This window comes from Solenopsis invicta, chromosome 11, assembly GCF_016802725.1.
Source record: "Solenopsis invicta isolate M01_SB chromosome 11, UNIL_Sinv_3.0, whole genome shotgun sequence".
Classification (NCBI taxonomy): domain Eukaryota; kingdom Metazoa; phylum Arthropoda; class Insecta; order Hymenoptera; family Formicidae; genus Solenopsis; species Solenopsis invicta.
The window spans coordinates 8,663,805-8,684,925 of NC_052674.1; the positions used below are offsets into that span (position 1 = coordinate 8,663,805).

Genomic DNA, 21,121 nt, shown 5'->3' on the forward strand with positions numbered 1-21,121 from the left:
TTGAATTAAAAATAATATCTCCTAACGCGTCTTTAGCAATTAAACAGCCTTTAAACAGCTGATATCTAAAAGATTTCGTAACAGAGTTGACAATCAGACAATGACAATCTTTGATAACTACATTTGACAATCAGATTCATGGAACAATAGAACAATCACATTCGTGATCTTTCAGGGAGCAACTGGTTTCCATTGATCAGGGTTACGAGCCCTGAACACGCTTTACATAATTAGCATCCGCGACGAACGTGGGTCATCGACGTAGTAGTAGGTCGTAAGTTGGTCAAGGTCGACTTTGCAGGTGCGCGCTTATGGTGTCGGTGGACACGTTCGAAAATCGACAATCGCGTTGCCGCGAAATTCAATATTGGCTCCTCTGGTGAACGTGCGAGTGGACCAATCGGATCTCGAAGAAAGCCGTCGATGTCCGTCCCGTATTCTCAGGCCTGATGACGAGTTCTGGCCTGGCGTTCATCTTCACGAAAGAGAGAGAGAGAGAGAACGCATGGAGAGAGATAGAGAGAGCGAGTGGCAAGGCGAGTCGAGCGACATGAATCTATGGTGGGGAGCAGACACCGATCGTGCATGCCACCGACCACAACAGTTTAAAAGCAACCTCCGACATGATCGCGTCAGCCGGCCTTTAAGTCGCCCTACCACTTCCTCCACTTCCTCTTCTTCAGTAACGAGCTGACCGCGTGCGTATCGAGACAGTCCGCTCAGCCGCCAGTTCCTTCTGTGCAACGTGGAATGTCGATCGTTGCGGATCGATAAAAGGAGGAGATGAACCTCCCTCTCTCCGTCCGCATGCGGAATCGATCGGAGGTGGAAATCGCAAGTGAATAAAGAATACAAGTGATACTCGCGAGCACAGTGTCTTACGATCGATAAAATGAATCGGTAAGAGTTTCTGCTCTGCGCGAGTGCGTCGTTCTGCAACGCGAGTGATCGGATCGTTATGAGAGAGGCGAAGGAGCGACGTTGATCGGCTGGTGATGATCTAACCACTCGATCGGAGATCGTCGCGATGAGTGTCAAGCGAAGAGTGTTCAGCGCCCTGGACGGGCTTATTAAATGTGATCGTGCGATCGTATGCTCGGTGTTCCTATGGTATCTCGCGTTCCTGCCGTGCATCGTCGAGGCCACCAAGCCGGGGATATGCGTCATGAAAGGCTGCAACTGCACCGTCAAGGCGCATCGCTGGGTTACCATCAAATGCGTCTTCTCCGAGGAACAGGTGAATGCAACAACATGTTCTAACTTATTGCCGCTGCCATGGCGGTAATTTCGCGTTGATGTACTCTGAAAGTACCAAAGCGACGGAAAGGCGTCGATCAAACCATGATTATATACTGTAGTTCTCTCTTTTTTACCACGTTGCCTTGAAGAAGGATAATTTACGAGCTTAGCAGCAGCATATATGAGTCCTACAGAGTATATCCTATCTCTTTTATCAGTGTATGATTAGCTAAAAGATAATAAAAGTCTATCTACACCAAACGCGATACAATCTAGTAGAGAATAAAAATAACAATTCTAGGCTTTATTCTTATCACGTTAGAAAAATAATGTTCGTTGGTGTCATAAAATATTAATGATCACTGCCGAAATAAAGTAAGCGATGACAATGCAGCTCTAAAGTGTTTTCAAAGCGGGATTGCTTTTCGCGTGCTGTGCGCGAGATTTTTCGCGATATTTTCACAAATTATCTTTATTTCGACATGTCACATCCGTTGCTTCGTAAGACGAATTGTCAGTGCACGACAGTGAAAGTTTACCAGAGTCTCGAGAGACTTGGATTCGCCTTCCACGCGAGATTAGCATATAAATCATTGGCCCGTGAACACGGAGGAAATCGCATGCACGCACGCGTACGCTCGAAACATGCAAGTGCTGGTACATACAGAGAGTGTAACATAGTAATAATATAAATCTATATCGGGACTTCTGTGGAAAACGTTCGTAATGTCAAAAGTTCAGAATGTATTTATTGGGGAATAGAGAGATAAGGTAAAGTGAGTGGGTTTCATGATAAGCTTTTATAATACTAGGGAGCGTTGCATAAACAATAGGGATGAGAGTTTCACTGGTCAAGGTCTAGTTTTATTAGCTTATTAACGTGTCGTGTGATTTAGGACAAAGGAAAAAATATGGTTTGCCTTCTAAGAGAATAGAATAAGTTTTTACGACACGTAACAATGCACGCAATACATTTCCTGGCATATCGCTGAAATGGGTCTGTAATTGATCTAACGTTCAAAATAACTGCGAATCGATATTACCAATTCAAGCCTTTTCCCATAAAAAATCTGCAGTTGATTAATAAACTCTCGCATTTCGTAATGAGAGAAAAAAAAAGGATATTGACATGACCGATATTAGTTCTGGAAATACGAGAACACACGACTTTCTCTATATGTATTTCTCTCCTCCTCTCTCTCTCTTTCCGCTGCGAATGCAGCATATGCACTTTTGCATTCTAGTATTAATCATAGTGACGTATTTATAATAGAAATAAAACGATTTTGAGAATACGTTGAATAGAAACGTTAGGAAGGCAAAGAACATAAAATGTTTTTGATCTTAGATCCGTCCCTGCGAAACAGGCTGTAACTTGTATGTACTTGCACATTTCTGCACGGTGCAACATGCAGCAGCCGTAGCTCCACTTGCCGCTCTCGTTGTCAGCTGCACTCAGCTGGATACCATCCGCACAACAAAGCTACGGCGCATTATACTACACGTAATTCACGCGAAGTTTTTGACAAGTCAGACTCGGGTAGAAAACAGGATAAAATTATCGCGCGAAATTGTTAGTAGCGATAACTTGTTTAAGTACAACATATTAATAAAACGAGAAATGTAGAGTGGCATCTCGTTAGTTAAAACTTTTTAAACAGATCCAAGTTGATACGTTCAACGCCGAATACCGCAAGAATTTCTATGATGTACATTGCGCATTACGGTGCGTAACTCAATTTAGTTTCGAACATAAATCTTACGATGCGTTATAACGTAAATCTTTAAATAAGTACATCATATCAATTTCTGACGTGGAAAATTGCTTTTATCACAAAAGATTAATGATAACATTGTTCGCAGAACCGTGTTCGAGGTGTTGTATAATATTAAAAATTGCAGTTTTTTCTTTTTTTTTCCTTTTTTTAAGCAAAGAATTATATAACTTGTCATAAGAATATAAAAAATTTAAATTATAAAAAAAATAATATAAAATAGTTGTGTTTGTGTAATAAAAATTATTACGTGTGTTGATCCGTACTGTGCGTAACATACAGAGCTGGTAATCTGGTATTTTTCTCCGAAAGGGAAGATTGAATTTCTCGTACGCTTCTTGACCGCAAACTGGAGTAAGCCTATTCCCTATCTACGCTACGATCAACTGCTCGCATAGAAACGCAACGGAAACCAGTTTTAAGGGGCATTCACAGCATTGCCTTCTCTCTTGCGGTAGTCTGACGCACTGTCTAAAGATCTTATTAAATCGTTTCGTTTTATTGCTTTGTCGCCATTCACTATTATGGTCTTCGGACTGCACCATTTTAAATGCGTTCCGAATAATCAGCGACGCAACGAATATAATAATATTTTTGCTCACGTGATTTCTTCACTAAATAATAAATTAAATCTAATTGGGAGTTATAAATAAATCAATCATATAAATTTACATTTGTTAGATATATCTAAAGATATCGAAATGTCGGATTAACGCAAATCGCTCATTGTCAAATCAATATTTATGCTGAAAAATATAACGATACATAAATATTTCGTATATAAAAATTTAAAATTTTTAATTCAATATTTTAACGTAGATATTTAGATGCATTAATCACGTCAACTTGTTTGAATAAAGTATAATCGATATGATTCTTTCGTGAGTTTTAACGTAATTTCGTACATCTTTTAAATCGTCGAGGGTGATTCTCGTCAGGCCGCCGATAATGTCTATCACATTGTGAGTAGGCGTGACGCATAGAGCAACGTGTACCCGGTGTCCTTAACAATTGACAGACAGCAAAGTGACTGGTGTCGATGAATCAAGTCGATACGTGTCTCGATCCCTAAGAATAAAATAATAAACGCGTTGCCCGAGAGTCCATTGATTTTTCTTTTTTTTAGAGAAGGGACCTCTAGAAACATATTTAGCTTTCAAGGATGATATAATCGGGAAGCGAGAGAGCATTGACCAAACGACAAGTGACAAGTCGTTTTGCTTGCTCAACGGTGTCTACAGAAACAACAATTGGCAGCGTTAGGTCACTATTATGCTACCGCACGGCAAATACTTGGTAATCAAATCAGATTCAGTCACGGCGTCACTTATCATTCCAACGCTATTAATTCCATTTACCGTACAACCAGCATCGTCGCACGATAACTGGCCAGCAACTCCTTGCCGACTCGTGCAAGTTCACTCGTATCGAAACAAGGACACTCTAATTTGAACGGCGGAAATGGCAAATCAAGCTGCTGTGATCAAATACTGAAATCACGGCGATTTCCGAAGAGTGTAGGAATACGTGTATTTCTCCCTCGCAACAGAAATAATGCGACGTTTCCTCTCGCGGGTTCTTTATCTCGTCAATAAAAATTGATTAGGTTAAGCAAGGATGAGTTCATACACAGGCTGTTCTTCACTATCTTAGAATACAATCACGTTTACTAAAAAAAATACGACGTTATTCGTTTACGTGCCTCAGGTATTTACTTTCCTCAGGTATTTATCTTATAAGCGTTCGCTTATCTCTTGTATATTTTATCGTAGATAGGTTAAACCAGTTCGAGCTATCGGAATAAATTCATCTAGCAAGAAATATAGAAACTTAATTGAAATATGAAAGCGATACGTACTTAACATTAGTGTGTTACGTCTCGTCGTTAAATCCGATTACGACAGAGGCAATTTCTCGCAATGACCCTAGCGCGACTTAGATATGTGGAAAGATTTCCGACAATAGTCAACTTGCTTGGCACTTTGCACAAGTAGATCGACCCGATAGGTCCCTTCGCATTCGTCCTCACGCATTCGGTTGAACCTAGGCGATTTCCGGTGCATGTAATTTCCGGTCGGAGGGTCCATTACGGTCGAAGTAGAGGTACGATGCATTGTCTGAGTCAGCTGCTTCACGAATATTTTCTGGTTCACCGTGTTCGAAGATTTGAAATCTATTTCACTGCCTTCGCTCCAATTTAGCAATAATGTAACTGTTTTTTTTTTCACTTTATTCCAATGTCAACTTTAGAGTTGAATATTTTAAAGAAAGTTTCCTTTAGTTTCCTTTCAGTCTTTAGTTCAAAAAGAAGAATCAGCCGATGTTAAGCAACATTGATGAAGGGCGTGTAAATTAGATCAGAGAGAACGATTCGCGAATTCTGTGCCGATAACGTTCTACGCAGCTGATTCATCTTCAAGTGCATCGCGCGCTGTGTTAACGCCAAGATTTAATTCGAACGCTCCGCGGTACCGTTATCCAGTGGTCGTCGACCCAAAATTACACGTGGAAACAACAATTAACGTTGGCGCACCACGTGCTGGCCACTGCGCCGAAACAATTTCGGCGTGGCGGCAGTTTAGGCGTGCGATTTAAGCTCACGGGCCCGTTAATAAGCGGCGGCTTTTCCCGACTAACTCGATTACAAGCCGATCGCGCGATTATGGTCGGAGAGGCGGCTGAATCTGTTAATGCAAACCGGCGAAAACAATGCGCCGGCGATTAAACCGCGGTTACGTGCACGCTCCGCTGTTTGGCCCTTTCTGTAACGGTCTGGCAACGCCACTCCTCTCTGTCTCTCTTTCTCTCCTCCCTTCGCGTTTCTCCCCGTTCCTATCTCTCTGTCTTTCTCTCTCCACCGTAATCATCTCGAGTGGAGCAAATAAACCTAACAATCGGAACTGGAAAATAACACGTCGCGCGAAATCGCACGAGAACGATAGTGGCACTTAGGACGGAAACGATGCCACCAGATACGCGCGCACGTTCGACGACCCCGCTGTACATAATTTGTATCGTGTACAATTATCTTTGGGGAATCCGAGAAAACGGAGTCGTATTCTCGAAAAACGACGAAGCGAGGGGTAATGCGTTCAAATTTTACGACATCGACGTCGACGACGACAATGCGTAACGACGTCCGTTTCGTTCTCTCGAGGACGGTTGTGCACCTCCACGGCCCTTTTGTACGCTCGCTTCTGCTTCAGCTGTCGGTGGATTAACAAATTGACGACTCACGTGGTTGCCTTGGGGTTCGGAGGCGCGAGGGTACAGAGGGTAAGGGCACCGCGGTGGGAATTTCGTGCGGACAAAACCGCGCCGCGATGGAACGCCGAGCCGAACCTCGCCTCGGCTCAATTTATTCACAATAGACCCTTTCAACGAATTACACTTCGGTTCACGACGTATCTCTCCGGCCGGGGCGTCAACGCGAGAGAGCGTAGATGATGCGGGTTTAGCTTGCATCAGCGGGAGGCGAGAAGTGTTCGGGATAATCTTACGTAAATCGACGTTCTACGAGTTTCCGACCCTCGTGCGAGCGAATAGAAAATTGTATACGTAGCGAGCGAGAGACGTATGTGTGTTATTAGAATTTATAATGTACGGCGAAGATAGTGAAGTAGCAGTCGATTAGAAACATATGTATATGGCCAGGATGCACAAATGTGTCCGGTAATTACGAATTTATATGTAACAGTTAAAACATTTGCATCTCAAGACACCACAATTGGTATCACGTACCAAAGAATATTATTAAGTTAGAAAGGCAGCTTTCCTCCAGAAATATAAATTCATGAATTATAATAACAGCTTGTATTCGTATGTTAATTCTGTACGATATTATCGTAAGTTTACAAGAAAAACTATTCAGTATCTTTCGGCAAATCTGGCTAATATCAAAGAATGATTACGCCTCTCTCTATTACTGTCTATTGATTATTCAATAAATTATAGTAGACAGCGATCTAATTAGGAAAAACATTTCCACGTGGAAATTCGACGAGCGCCATCCGTAAGTCATGACCGTTTCCTGTTGCAACCTGCCTTCGTGTGCTTCCCAACAACGCAATATTTCACAATTAAAATCGGTCGAGCATGTAGCCGCGAGCGTCGATTCGAAAACAATTTCCCAGCTTCACTACAGCCACACCTACAAAGAGAGAATTGTGAGAGCGAGAGCGATCTTTTATCGTACTCGTGAATCTCGGAGCCGCGCTCTCGCCGACACACTACCGGCCCCGATAACTTCGATAACCCAATAAACGGCTCGGGGGCGAGGGGGGGAAAGATCCAGCGCGATCTCGATCGCGAAACGCGCCATTATCACTCGCGGCCCCCCTCGCGGCTCGCGTAAACCCTACGATAAATTATTTTAGGACGGTTCGCTGCTGCACAATACATGCACGCGCATCCGAGAGCCGATTGCGGTTCGCCGGCTTTGTCTGGAGAATTTGCTCCGGGGGCGTAGATATAGTCCGACATCCTGCTTCGTTCATTCGCAGCGATAACTCTCTCTCGCTCTCTAACGCACGCATCCCCCCCGCAAGCTCTCACGAGCTATCGCGATTAGCCACACGTGCGAAGTGCCTCGCCTATCTGCACGAATACATCCCGCCGTATGTGTATGGCGGAGATCAACAATCGCGTAAATGCGCGTATGCACGTTCACGTTCGCTCGATTCGGGATCATTCGCCATGCGTCTTCCGCATTGCGTTTGAAACCGTAATCCGGACATTCCAATGACTGTGCGCGCGAGGGTGATCGAGTTGATGTTAGAAGTGGCCTGCCAGTCTCGTTGCACGTTTAAATTTAGAATGCCATTGTCCTAATGGAAGATTTTACACTTGAAAGAAGGCGCAGTATCGAATTCTCTTCGCTTAATCGATGTACAATGCCAGACGAGCCCCGTCGCAGTAGCACAAAAGATTTTCCTCCTCTCTCTTAACAAAGATGATAAAAATTTACGCCTTAAACTCTAGCGATATTTGTAATAGAGTCTTTATAATTTTGTAAAGAAAGGAAAATAGAAGACATACCACTCTTAGTAAAAATTGATCCAACTTTTATCTCTTCCCTGATTCATAATATCATTTTATCTGACTGATCCTTAATCTCTTTATCATTGATATATTTATCAATTTAATTATTCAGTAAGACGAAGCATGTCCTCCAGCAAGAGCACGTAAAGAGACGCAATCGATAGAATCTCTTCTTGAATTGACGCAGCGAAAAACGGAAATACAGAAGATATAGATCGCAGGAGATTAAAGCGATAGAAATGAAACGAGAGCGATTGCTACGCGCGCGGCTAGCACGTCGCACTTAGCAGATCGCAGGCCATCCAGTACCCGGTGTGCTGCGGCAATTAACCGAATTATCCCTTGACGCGACCCGGCCGAGGCCCCCGGCGGGATAATGGCGCTCGCCTCGCTCGCATGTCCGCAAAGGCAGGCCGTATCCTAGTGTGGCCGCATATGCGAGGGCGAGTAGTAATTTCATCCCATGCGAAGCGCGCGGCGAGAGAAGGCAAGTGTCAGCGGGTGCATCGCGCCATTCCACGAATTAACTTCCGGCATTCCCCGTGGCGATCGCCATAACGCCTCGCTTCGAGCTTCGCAAGAGCGAGATATCACGGTTCTAGTGGAGAACTTTGCGGCTGGTACCTTGTTTCGTACGAAGCGTCAAATCCGCGTGGGCGTTTGCTTTAAAGCGCGGCCAAACGCTACCGAATCTTAGCAACGCGCGATAACACCGAAAGACAGAAATTCATTGCGCGATATCGCATGTTAAAATTATATATGTTTAGTCGCGTTTAGATGTAAACTAAATTGGACATGATTCCGATGATTAAATAGCAGCATATGTCTAGAAACAACAGAGAAAATAGTTTATTCCTTTTTCGGTAACACAGCAAATTTTTGTCAGAATAATTTAAAAAAAAGTTCGGCGAGTTTTCAAGAACAATGTGCGTGATAAAAGAGAATAACATAAATTTATCGAAAGCCCAGCAAATTTATCGTCGCGATGACGATTGCCAGATATAATATTTAAATCTGTTAATACGCTAACGAGTCACGGGTAATTAAATCGGAATTGTTTAACAGTCGCCATTAGAGGATACGTAATAATTTTGTGTCGGCGAATAGTATTAAATGTTCAGCTTTATTACGCAAAATTATCCGCAGTATCAATGGCCATATCAAATAATACAATAATAATACTTTATTTTCAAAATAAACTTTTATTTGCAATTATGAGAACTTCTCAATCTAATTTCGTATATTCTACAGTTTAAAATTAATTTCACATTTAAAAGCGCGAATATCATCGTTCTCAGTCGGTCTATTAAGAGTGACGACCATTTCTCTGTTTTTTTAAATTGAAGAAGCGACTTATTACGACGGCGGTTAATTTCGACAAAGAGAGTAGATATACGAGGACGTCTAAGGGATCTCTCTCTCGTACCGTAGTTTAGAATAACTCGATTGTCTTCCTCTCGTTCACCTCAAACTAGAACTAGACACAGTGAATTGGGTTATTTTTATACGTCGAAGACACCCGGGCTGTTTCCTGACTACTAATTAGCCATGGTAACTTCGACGGTGACGAAAACGGAAACTTGGGTCCTTCCATACAGGCTTCGGTTCCTTCGCTGCGCACCTTCCACTCATCCGGTTCATTCATCTCGCGACGATCATCCCTCGACACCTCGATAAACGAATTTACTCGTCACGGATGACGAGAATTGTCGCGGCGACGAACGCGGAGGCAACGTCATCTACGTTTCGATTAACGCTTCTATTAGAAGTTAATACGTCGCCCTCGATGATATACGGCCGTCAAATATTCCTATCGATTCCAATTCAAACGGCAGATCTTTGATGTACGTGACTTGGCTGCTGTGAATTTAACACGCGAGATCGACATGCGCGACACGTACTTCCAAGCTGCTTAATTATTTATCCATTCGACGCGGTGCGCTCCTCATCGCATAATTTGGGGGTCGGTTGTACTCGATATTAATAGAGGAGGATTGCCGAAGACCACGGAAAAATTTAATAGAGATATATAATATATGCACTCATATATTTTCGCACACAATTCATTTTACGCAACTAATTCTCGTTCCTTGCATTTTATTCTTCTTCATCCGTTATCCATGTCAGCCATAATGCACTGACTTAATTACAACTTTTTTTACTATCTTTTCCTATAATTTTTAGAACGAGATCGAATCGAACATCGTAATATCGTTTAGCCATATGTAATGTAAATTGGAAAAAAAAGATAATATTCATAATTTATTTTTATTCTTATTTTTTCAATAAGAAAACAACTCCTTAGTATAATCGGTATAAGTACAAAATTTAAGGAATCTGACGAGTTTCAATAATTTGAACGATTCAAATGAATTTCTGCGTATTTCTCTGTTGAGAATTCAACATAGAGCTTTGCGGCAATCCTCCGCATAGTTTTCCAAACACTTGAAACAGTGCAAAATGATATCTTGCAAAATTATAATCAACGTAAAAAATATTTCTGTATAGGCAAATTTCTAGAATTTGTTTATATATTCTGCAATTGCGTTCAAATTTATCATTTATGTTACTGAGTTGTGATACTTTGGAGAAAAATCCAACATATATGTTTGCCAGCGGTTGATCGATCATTTGTTTGAGTCATGTACACTTTCTCAGGTGTAACGATTGGTTCTCGATAGATCTGATTTCTCAATAATCTTGTAACAGTTGCTCAATTAATACTTTACGTGCGTGGATCTATAACTTTATTGCTGATTCAATGCAATTATATTTTATATATGACTAATTGTAAGTCAGCGACACATATTCACATAAATTATACAAAGATTTATAAGTTGTGTATATAATATTTACATAAAAATTAATATATTATACATTAATATATTTTCATATTAATGTGAAAAATTAGTTCGTGTTATTTCATCAAGATTTCAGATGTTGGAACTGTTTTGTCATTTTATTATGTAAACTTTGGAATTATATATATAGTCCAAAAGTCAAGTAAAATAAAGTAAGACATCTAGAATTTTTATAAAATTCTTCGAATAACAAAATTATTTTTTTTACATTAAATCACATTAAAGAAACCAAAATGCAAAATACCTAACTGTACTAATTAATTAATTACAAAGAAACCAATTAACAGAAATATGCAGAAACTCTTACATCGTTCAGCATCGTTTCATCTTGCAAGACTAACGCATGCTAAAATATTTTAATGTCGGTATAAACCTCTATACAAGATCTGCTAAACCATTACAATAAGCAGAGTTTTCGTGGCCGTTTCCGCTCGTCATGAACGTGGCGTTCGGCCAAAACTATCGAGTTTTCTCAATGCCGCAGAACAAAGTCGATTGCCACAGATCCACGGTCCGACAGCATTCGCGCAATCCAGCTAAAGTGGTCTACTCCCTTTATTTCCGCTCCGATGCATTCCGAGCGAGCGCCATGCCAGTCGCGTTGTATAAGTTGAAATAATGTTTCCTCGCGTGCGCCACGCCGACGATGTGACCCTTGCGATTCATCGATATTCTAGACAGTCAGCTTTCTTGAGATTCCCTTCGCTAACGGTATATTGTACTGCAACCTCCGCGTTGCGATCCACGTTACAGTGCTTTCTCACCAGAAAGCAACGCTCTCTCAATATTACGGACTTGTTTTCGTCATAATATTACCGTGTACACTTGTTTGGATAACAGATCAAAGAACGTGACAGATTAATTAACGCGTTCTCTTTATCGAGTCGCAAAATTAAAAAAAACTTTGACAATTCGAAAATTTATTTATTTGCAGGAAATATGCAGAAAACTGCACGTCAGTCTTAAATAAAAACATTCTACATGACTGATTTTCAAGTTCAAATCGATTTACATACTAGACAGACATTACTAAAAATCGTGTTGCTGTATTTAGCGTCAAATGTATCGTAAAAATGCTGGCACTCGAAGAAAACTCTCGCGGTTTTCTTCTCACGAAAGTTTTTCCTCAAACATATGGAACCGGACTGAACCGAAACGATAAACGGAAACGATTCGACACGCTTCGTTGCGGAACGAAGCGAAGCGATATTAAAAAAAATTCTGCTCTAAAGTTTCAGGGCGGGCCGAAACAAATTGAGTAACCGTTCTCGAATAACTCCAGCTGGCAGAAAATTTGTCGGAAGCTCGAACTTTCCGTACGGATTTCTCTGTGACATAATCATTACCGTTTCTCCAAGACTACTTAATTTAAAGCGAACGATGAAAAATCGTGTAATACTTAACAACTGAACATCCGACGAACCTTTTGACGCATCAATTGGCACGAATTGATTCAACAAAATGTTTCTGTTAGTTCGTCAATTATATCGCAACGTGGACGAGCGTGGGAGGGTATGGAAATTAAACTGCCACCTAGAATATCATGATAGAAAATTCTACGATGGCTGCAGGCCAACGCGCGATCTCTCGTTCCCGGTACTGCAAAATTAATTCGCACCGGCGTTTTAACGTCGTTTGTAACTCACGCGGGGCTTCGAGAGAGAGATGCTCTTTGTGCCCGAGGCCCGCGACCCAGAAATAACCGGCGTTATCCGTGCGTCTCGACCCTTGAGTCACACCGGTCATACGAAATGGCACGACTTTCCAGGAGCAGTCTTAGTCATTCATTGGGGAAGAAGAGAGACAGAAAGACAAAGAGAAAGAAAGAGAGAGAGAGAGAGAGAGGAGAGACAAATTTTCCGACTTATGCATGTTGCACAGCATTCGTGCCTCCCACCGCCGCACCTGACCGCGTTCCTCTCTATTTCGAAGAACCGTCGACTGCAACAGCTGTTTCACAGTGCGGTGCTTCCAAATCACCAATGATACACAATGAAAGCAAAATCCGATACGTGTGCAAGGAGCTGTGCGGCACAGAACGCTTTTATACACTCGACGCGGTTTTCCCCCGTGCTTCTATTTCGTTAATTAATTCTATCCGCGTGGAACTTTCGCGCCGGGTCGCAAGGAAGTCACGCATATTTTTAATTAGGAACGAACTAAACCGTCACGCCGGCGCCGCTACATTTACTTTGTCCACGATGTAATCATTCGGTGCAGCGTGTCGTATATATGGTCGTATATATGGTCGTGATACACGGAATTTAATGCACAGGAAATTCGCAACTTGCATTGCAGCTCGATGCATATCGGAAAGAGCAATGCACTTTACTCCGTAAAAGCTTAGATTTCACAAGAGCTTGAAAGAAAGCTAAATCATATCGTCATTAAAATCCTCGGTAAAGCAATCGAATATTCAGACTCGAATATTTCAGAAGCGAGCAAATTGGTAATACATATCTCACGCGATAAATTGATTTTGACTGAATCTCGCGACCATGCCTAGTACATGTTTCTGAGCTTTGCCCAGATACGCGTTATCGGATGCTGTCGTGAAACTGAATCCAATATTATCGGAGACCGTACCTGTCGGGATAATCTGAGTCGTAATGAAGCTGCAGTCACCGTGATCCGACGAGATCGCCTGGCATAGCATGCCCTCGTAATCGCGATATATTCCCTCTCTCACTCCTCTCGCTCGACATCTATAATACATTAATCCGAGATATACGACATCGACATTAAGTGCCCTTTTCTTTCTCTCTTTTTTTCCATTAAGGAGCATTCAAGGGTAACTCATTCGGTTGAAATCAAACCGCGAATTATGGTGGATCGAACACGATGAGACGACAAAACAAGAAAGAATAAACCGGAGCCTCGTGTTACCCGTGCTGTAACCAAAGAGACGGGATGCGAAAGTCGAACCGTACGCATTACTCGACGCGACGAACGCGAACAGTGACATGACTCATCGGCGTTCTAATGAACTCTTGAAACGATTTTCCGGTGCTTTGAAGGAACCAACATGGGCCTGCGCGCCGCCGCATTATGCGGTTTACGTCTGTATGAATTTTTTCGCGCAGACCGAAGTCAAACGTGAAAATAAACTGGGATGCACGGAAAAATACTTTTCTACGAAAAGTAAACATCGAGCGCATTCGAATCTGGAAGAGATCCAAACGGGAAGAGAGTAATAATTCCGTCCATTTCGGTAACTTATTCGGAAATTTTATTACGCGTGAAAAATTGTTTGGAACGAGAAAAAGAAATATCAAGCGGCGCCTATGATATTAAACAGTTCTATTAATCGCAGCAATATACCTTTCAACAAAGATATTAGAGCTCGTAATATACTTTTCTAGATCAAGTCTTTGATGATGCGAGCGAACGCATGAGTTGTAAGAAAAGTTATCCCGTGTTTGCGCGTAGCGACACGTACAAAATAATTCAATCGCTGAATGTTTGCACCTTAACATCCGTTGTCACATTTCTCTTTCCTGCACGCCTCGCGGAAGACATTATAATGAATCGACTTATCGTGCAGTTAAGATTATTTAACATGTCGCTTAACACGTCGTATCTTCCGAACATATTTAACTCGTGCCCTGTATAAACAGCGTTGTGATATCTCAGACGAAAATATCTTCAGATAACGGATTTAGTTGTCGGGTGGGTCAAAGGTGCCGGGAGAAACCGGATGCGCTCACGTGCATCACGGTAAACAAAGCTCCGATCTAAAAATAGAAACGAATAAATAATTTCTAATACGCACGAGAAAGGATATCTCATCCCCATGGTGTACGAAAAATTGGAACGGCGTGGCGTTGATGTTTATTCAGAGTATTTATTTATGGATCGCGTCAAAAATTCATATCTCACGAGGATTGGATTTTTCGAACAAAGTCAGATTTTACGAACGGCTACGAGATTCGGATTATCGTTCGTGAAACTGGTTACTGAATATTTCTCCGTCCTCTGTATTTTTCAGCGATTTTCAGCGGCGCACACAGTTGTTTTGCAGCCGCACCAGGGTGCACAGGATATATATCTCTTTTAGAAAGCTTATCACACAATCGACCTTTCTGATGTAATGTCGGGAGAAACTAAAAGAGACGTTAAGAATTCTGAGTGACACGTACGATCGGGCTAGCTTTCAGGCAACATACCGACAAACTGGTGCCGAGATAAACCTATAAATAGCCGCCAGATAGTCAACGTGGGACTCTTGGAAATATTGTATTTTAAACCCGATGAAACTCTATTATTTAATGAGAATGAATACTTTGTGATTTGACTACTTGTCTAGTCATCTTTAAGAACTATGAACAAGCAGAATTTCTTCTTTTGATGATTTACGAGATCGTATCTAAATCAATTAAAACGTCACTATCACAACATCCTTGCGATACTAATTTCTAAAATAACTAAACGATTTGAATTAAACGATATGCTGTAAATTTTAACGTCAAAACCATCTTCTCTTGTGCTACCTTAAAATACAAGATTGTAGTTTTTGATAGTGCAATAATCCTCGACAAAACTATCGTAAATCATGGTGAAGTTCTTAACGTAAAGGAACGTCTATAACGTATACGCGTTTATTACGCTTCCGGAAAACGGTCTTAGTCAGTCGCCTTGTTGTGATATGCATTACGCAACCAAGATGTAAATCTGGATAGCGAAGGCGGATGACGAGGCACACGGCCTTGGTAAAATATCGATGCCGTGCGGCGTTGCAATCTTTTTTTTTTTTTTTTTTTAATTGCACTTGTTAACGTGTAAACTGTAAATCGCAAACACAATAAGAGGCTCAATAACACTATATTCTATTTTTCATTTTCAATCTAGAAAGTGGAGTTGCTGGAAGGGACCATTCCGCCGGAGGCAGCGGAACTCGAAGTCTCTCACTGCCAAGAACTGAGAATACAAACGGGCGCTTTCGGCGGGGGTGTGCCCCTGAAACGCGTGCACGTTTCGGGAATCAACAGCGTGGTCGCCAAAAGGCAGGCCTTTCAGAATATCGCCGCACCCAACACGCATCTCGAGGTGTCGGAATGCAATAGCGTGATCCTGGAGAGCTACGCCTTTCGGAACACGCAAGGTACGCTGAGCGTTTCAATATCGCGATGCAAACAGGTGGAGATAAAACCAAACGCCTTCTCGTGGCTGCTGTGGCTCAAGGTGAATGTGGTGTCGTCCTTGGTGCTTTCCAACAACGCCTTCAAGTTCGAGGCTCCCCAATCCGGACGACATGGACCAGCGACCAAGGTATTTTCGTTGTACAATATTTTGGATATTTTGAGAATTATCCCGCCGTTATTACACGCCACTAAACAATGCTCGCGTATCTATATTCATTTTATCTTAAAAATTAAACTGATATTGATATCGATGTATCTGACATGATATTCGCATCCCAGTTACATTATGCTATTCATTCGTGATATTGGATAACACGTCAACATGAATAAATTATATAATATTATTCTGTAATGCACCGTGTTGAATGTCACTAAATGGGATTGAGAGCGCTTCATACAATTTGTATCGGCACAAATTGTCGGTTAATTAAATCTCAAAGTCGATAGACTTATAAACCGTATATAGATAATATATTATAATTACAGTTTCGTATGAATTTCCTTTGATACAGATTATGTTCCAAAATGTGATGCTCGAGGAGCTACCCACGGCGGTGTTTCCTTCGGCTATCGCGGAAATTCGCATGGATGACATTTCGATAAGAGTCATACGCAAGGATGCTTTTTGTGCCATGACCATTTTCAATGTGATTATTAGCAACGCATCTATCCAGGAGATTCAAACTGGCGCTTTCAGCGACAGGGCCCTTATTCAAAGCCTCGAGTTTGTCGATGTGCAACTCAAGAATATCAACACGGCAGCCTTCAGAGCAGGACACGATAATCTCACGATTCAACATTCCAGGTTATTGGCATTAAATTTACAGTAATTAAATCTTTACTATGAGAGAGCAGCAGAAATTTATAAAGATGAAAGATTCTAGACATTTTTTTCTGAAAAAAACAGAATCATATTCAATATTTCTAAATTACGTTTTAAATATATTTTTATTTCTTAATTATTTTATCTTCGATTTATTATTTTCAATTCTCAATATTTTTTAGCGGGTGCTTTAATGTTTCTTATTTTCTTGTATTCTTTTTTCTCTATTTAGATTGTTCGAGGTGGACACTGGTGCTATCAACACATCGGCAGCGACCGTCACCTTTAACAACAACGAATTTAAGCACCTGAAACATGGCTCAATCTTGCTGCATCAATGGAACCGCATAGCGATCGACCGCAATGTTTTCGATACGCTGGAAGATGATGCGATTAAAGCGGAAATCGGTGCCACTTCGGCGCCCAACTTTGAATTTTCCTTTACGGACAATCGCATACACAAGGCATCGCCGGGATCTCTTCGGTTTGCGGCATCGATCTCGCAGAGCGTGAATTCGGCGCGCGTCGGTAACAATTACTTCAATGAAAAATGTAGTTGCAATCTCGAAAATTGGATGCGCGAAGTGACGGGCCGCAACAGCTCGGTTACATGGATGATTGACTCCAGTTACTGCATGATCGTTAACGTCCCGAAAAATTGCTTCGATCTGCCCGAGGGCTACATGTCTATGCGGAACTTCACGCAACTTATATGCACGCAGCAGCATCGCGACGTCTATTGCGAGAGGACGTTGTCGAAGTCGAAACCGAGCGTCACTCCGCCCAGTGTAGGTCCTCACATGTATCCAAGGCAGAAAGGGTTCTACGACATTGAGATAAGTGAATCGGAACAGTTGGAACGCGAGAAGAGGATTATCGTCATTGTTTGCGTCGTAGCGGTCTTCGTTGTCGTTGTCGTGATCTTATCCTCAGGAATTCTCTATATGCGTCGTCGCGGCGTCTGCCCCAAACTGGCATCCGGTTCGCTGATAAATCTGTCAAATTGGTTGTCATCCAGCAACGGCATGACCGCCGCGACGTCCGCTAGATCGATATCAAGGCTGAGTGTTCACGAGTACGCCGGTCTCCAGGCGGAGACTAGAATTCTCGAAATGGATACTCGGACGGAAAATACGGAGGACGACGACGAGGAAGGTGCCGTTTATCCGTATACGGAGAACAAGGCCACGCAGACGTTGCCGGAGGAGCTGACGGAGGAGTACCTGAGAGATCTCCAGGAGCGACTGAACGATCCTGACAATCACAGCCAGGCGAGGGACATGATCGAGCACCTGTACGATCTTATCAAAGTCGAAGAGAGTTGTAACAATAACAACGATCGGCAACCAGCGAACGATCGAGAGGAGAATGCGTACGACGTAATTCAGCCGAGGATCAGAAGGGCTCGCGGTGCGCCGAAACCGTCCGTGAACATTGGCACCAGAGCGCCGTCTTTGGATAAGCTGCTGCCAAACGGGTTACGTACCAGACCACTCATCACCGAGTACGCGCAGCCACGCGACCAGCGTACCACCGATCAAAATCATCTGTACGCCGAATTGCCGGGTGACGAGACAGTGCCCAGCACAAGTCGATTGTCACAACCGTTTTTGGAGAGCCTGATCGGTAGGGCGCCGCAGCCGTTGCCACCGGATGTGGTGAACGATCATCTCGTCGGCAATGATCGTCCTCCGCGAAATCTCGGCTACGGTGACGACGATTGCGGGCCACCGCAGAGTCCAAAGCTGGATTCGAGCTGCCGAAATCAATCCGCCAAACCGATGAACTTCCTCAAGGCTCTCGGTGAGAGCATCCTCGGCACGTCCGGCAAGACGAACAACAAGAGGCCGAACTCACTGTTATGCGAATACGCCGAGCCGTCCGATGCAACTGCCCATCTCTACTCGGAGTTATCGGAACTTCAAACGTCCGCATCCACTAGCAAAATGGCGAACAGGCCACTGCCCACTAAGCCCGACCAGGATTCCGTTGCCGCGAATGCGGCCAAGGCGTAGCGGCGCTCATTATCTGTGATATAAGTGTTACGTGTTATCGAGAACGAAGATTAAAGTGTTCTTTCTTTTTGCCGACTGTACGAGGAAAGTATTCGCACACATGCGCGTGTTTGCTGGAGTGATTGCGTAAGAGAGTTTCCGCCAGGCGAGAACGGGTCGCCTGGGTCTCTCTCTCGGCTGAGAGATTGTGTGCCTGTTTCACAATAGCGGAGGAAATACGCGTCAGAAATTAGTACAATTCATGCGTTGAAGGCTCGGGGCTTGTCGGTCTCGAGAACGAGAAGTGTCCTTACTTTCAAATCGCGCGTGTATGAATAAACCCTTGTTAGAACAATTGTTGCGTACCATTCGGTGGTGCTCTCGCGAAAGGAAGAAGTCAAATTATATCCGGATCGACCAAAGCAACATTTACGTGAAAGTATCGCAGCGGAGATGTGCCAAAATTAGTGCGTCACGTATGACTGACATTCGCGCTCGTGAAACGCGAATTAAAGATACAGTACTATTACTCGATTAGTGAATTTTCGAAAAGTATTGCGCGACAAAAATCGAAGAATTTTATTTATGTTTATCTGTGACAAAATGGATGCGACATAAATTTATATATATATATTTGCTTCGTCAGGTATTAATAAATAAGTATTTTACATCTGACATCTGAGAAATCAATCAATATCGATACCAATCCTTATTTTAAAAATGGTCCAATTATTTTCACCATTATTTATTCCATGCCGAATGAATATAATATAATACACATTTAGAAATTCCTCTTTAATATGTCACGAGAATTTAATTCTTATCAAATTATTAAGAATCATCTTATATATATTATTAAAAATCCTATTATTAAAGCTATGTTATCAAATTATTCATTGACACATTTCAGTCTTTTTAATGGTATATTTTTTTTCAAATATGCCTCGTATATTCTCTGATTATATTTCCTGTGTCAATCCATTATCGATTCACATGATTCGGATAATAGAAAAGCTCACGCAGAAACACGGAATATTTCTCTTTGTTTCTGCAATCAACCAGTCTGAATGAACGATAAAATATCACGTAGGTCCACCAATCAGATCTCTCTCCGGCTGCTCTCGCACAAGTATCTTTCGCTTCAGATAACGCGGGCTGGTGTCCGAGGAGAGCGTATTCCAATTCGCAAAGTACTTACTCGTAAAGTTCAGCGAGCGCATCGATTTATCCTATCTAAATCTCTCATGTTTAAAGTATCCTATACCATCGTTGTCTTATCTCGAAGAATTTTACGATTCAAGTAGTTTTCTCTGGACGCAACCTCTCGCTCGCTCCTCGAATACGCTTCCGAGTTCAGAGGTCGTCACGGCATACTCGTCCCTTTTATCAAACGACCCACAGTGGTGCTTCACTCGAAGGGAGAGTACCCTGGGACTAATGCAGCCGCGAACCAACACCGATTCGCCTCAGCACGTCCAACGAGAAAGCCGAAAGATATTCTTAATCCCTCTCGGGGCGCGCACAGTCAGTGTATATCCACGGCGAGACCAAACTATTTCATGAAGAATGTAAGAGGAACAAATAGAGCTGGCTAGCAGCCGGGGCGGGCTGCGACGCAGCTGTTGACGTCTAAACGGCCGCCGTTCTCCGCTTCTACGGACGACGGTAAAACCAAGAGAAAACTTCATTCGGCGAGCCACGGAGACGAACGACAAAGATGACCGGGTACGATGGAAAAAGTATCTGCGCGAAAGGATCGTGGATGGAATACGTCTCTCTATGGCGATAATTAATTTTCCTAATTTCGCGCCTCGCGTTTGCATTCTCTCTCCGTATTCTCCGGCGAGTCTCAACCGAGGTATAAATTTATAAAGAGTATTCGCACTCTTCCTAGTAATTCGTAGTCGATTTTTTCCCTCGGCGTGAATTTAATCTAAGACCTAATTATCGCGCTATTTAACGTTGAAAATTAAAGCGCCCCGACAAATTAAATGTCAGAAGCGTAAATGAATAATGGGACTTAGTTACTTTTCAATTAATTTAGAGCTAAATGTTGATGCGATTTAAAATTCAATTTGCTAAGAGAATTACCGAGTAATTTAACATTAAAAAATATTAAACAACTGTTGAGTGATATGCATAAAAAAAATTTTACTTTAAACTTACAGAAAATTGGTATGTCTCTCCGTATTCTTTCTTCTCATTTTCTTCCTGTAAGATTCTTACAAGGATTCTTTAAAGTTTTTTC

General features: G+C 42.3%; 2 protein-coding genes across 3 annotated transcripts in view; one reads left to right on the forward strand and one right to left on the reverse strand.

Annotated features, from left to right (window-relative positions):
• The window catches only part of LOC105208061 (E3 ubiquitin-protein ligase MYCBP2), a 183,796-nt gene that overhangs the window by 14,451 nt on the left and 148,224 nt on the right, over positions 1-21,121 (reverse strand). The gene's annotated exons all lie outside the window — the stretch shown is intronic.
• On the forward strand, positions 110-19,548 carry LOC105208053. The gene is made up of 4 exons (XM_011177801.3): positions 110-1,237; positions 15,764-16,183; positions 16,569-16,861; positions 17,112-19,548. The coding sequence occupies exons 1-4, from the start codon at positions 1,028-1,030 to the stop codon at positions 18,892-18,894; spliced, it is 2,706 nt and encodes a 901-aa protein (XP_011176103.1). The 5' UTR covers positions 110-1,027; the 3' UTR covers positions 18,895-19,548.

What these genes read in the sequence shown, in the direction of transcription:
- LOC105208053 (XM_011177801.3), top strand. Translation starts at nt 1,028, where the DNA reads ATGAGTGTCAAGCGAAGAGTGTTCAGCGCCCTGGACGGGCTTATTAAA. An exon ending in GCGTCTTCTCCGAGGAACAG is followed by an intron (nt 1,238 to 15,763) that starts GTGAATGCAACA and finishes TTTTCAATCTAG; the next exon opens with AAAGTGGAGTTGCTGGAAGG. An exon ending in GACATGGACCAGCGACCAAG is followed by an intron (nt 16,184 to 16,568) that starts GTATTTTCGTTG and finishes CCTTTGATACAG; the next exon opens with ATTATGTTCCAAAATGTGAT.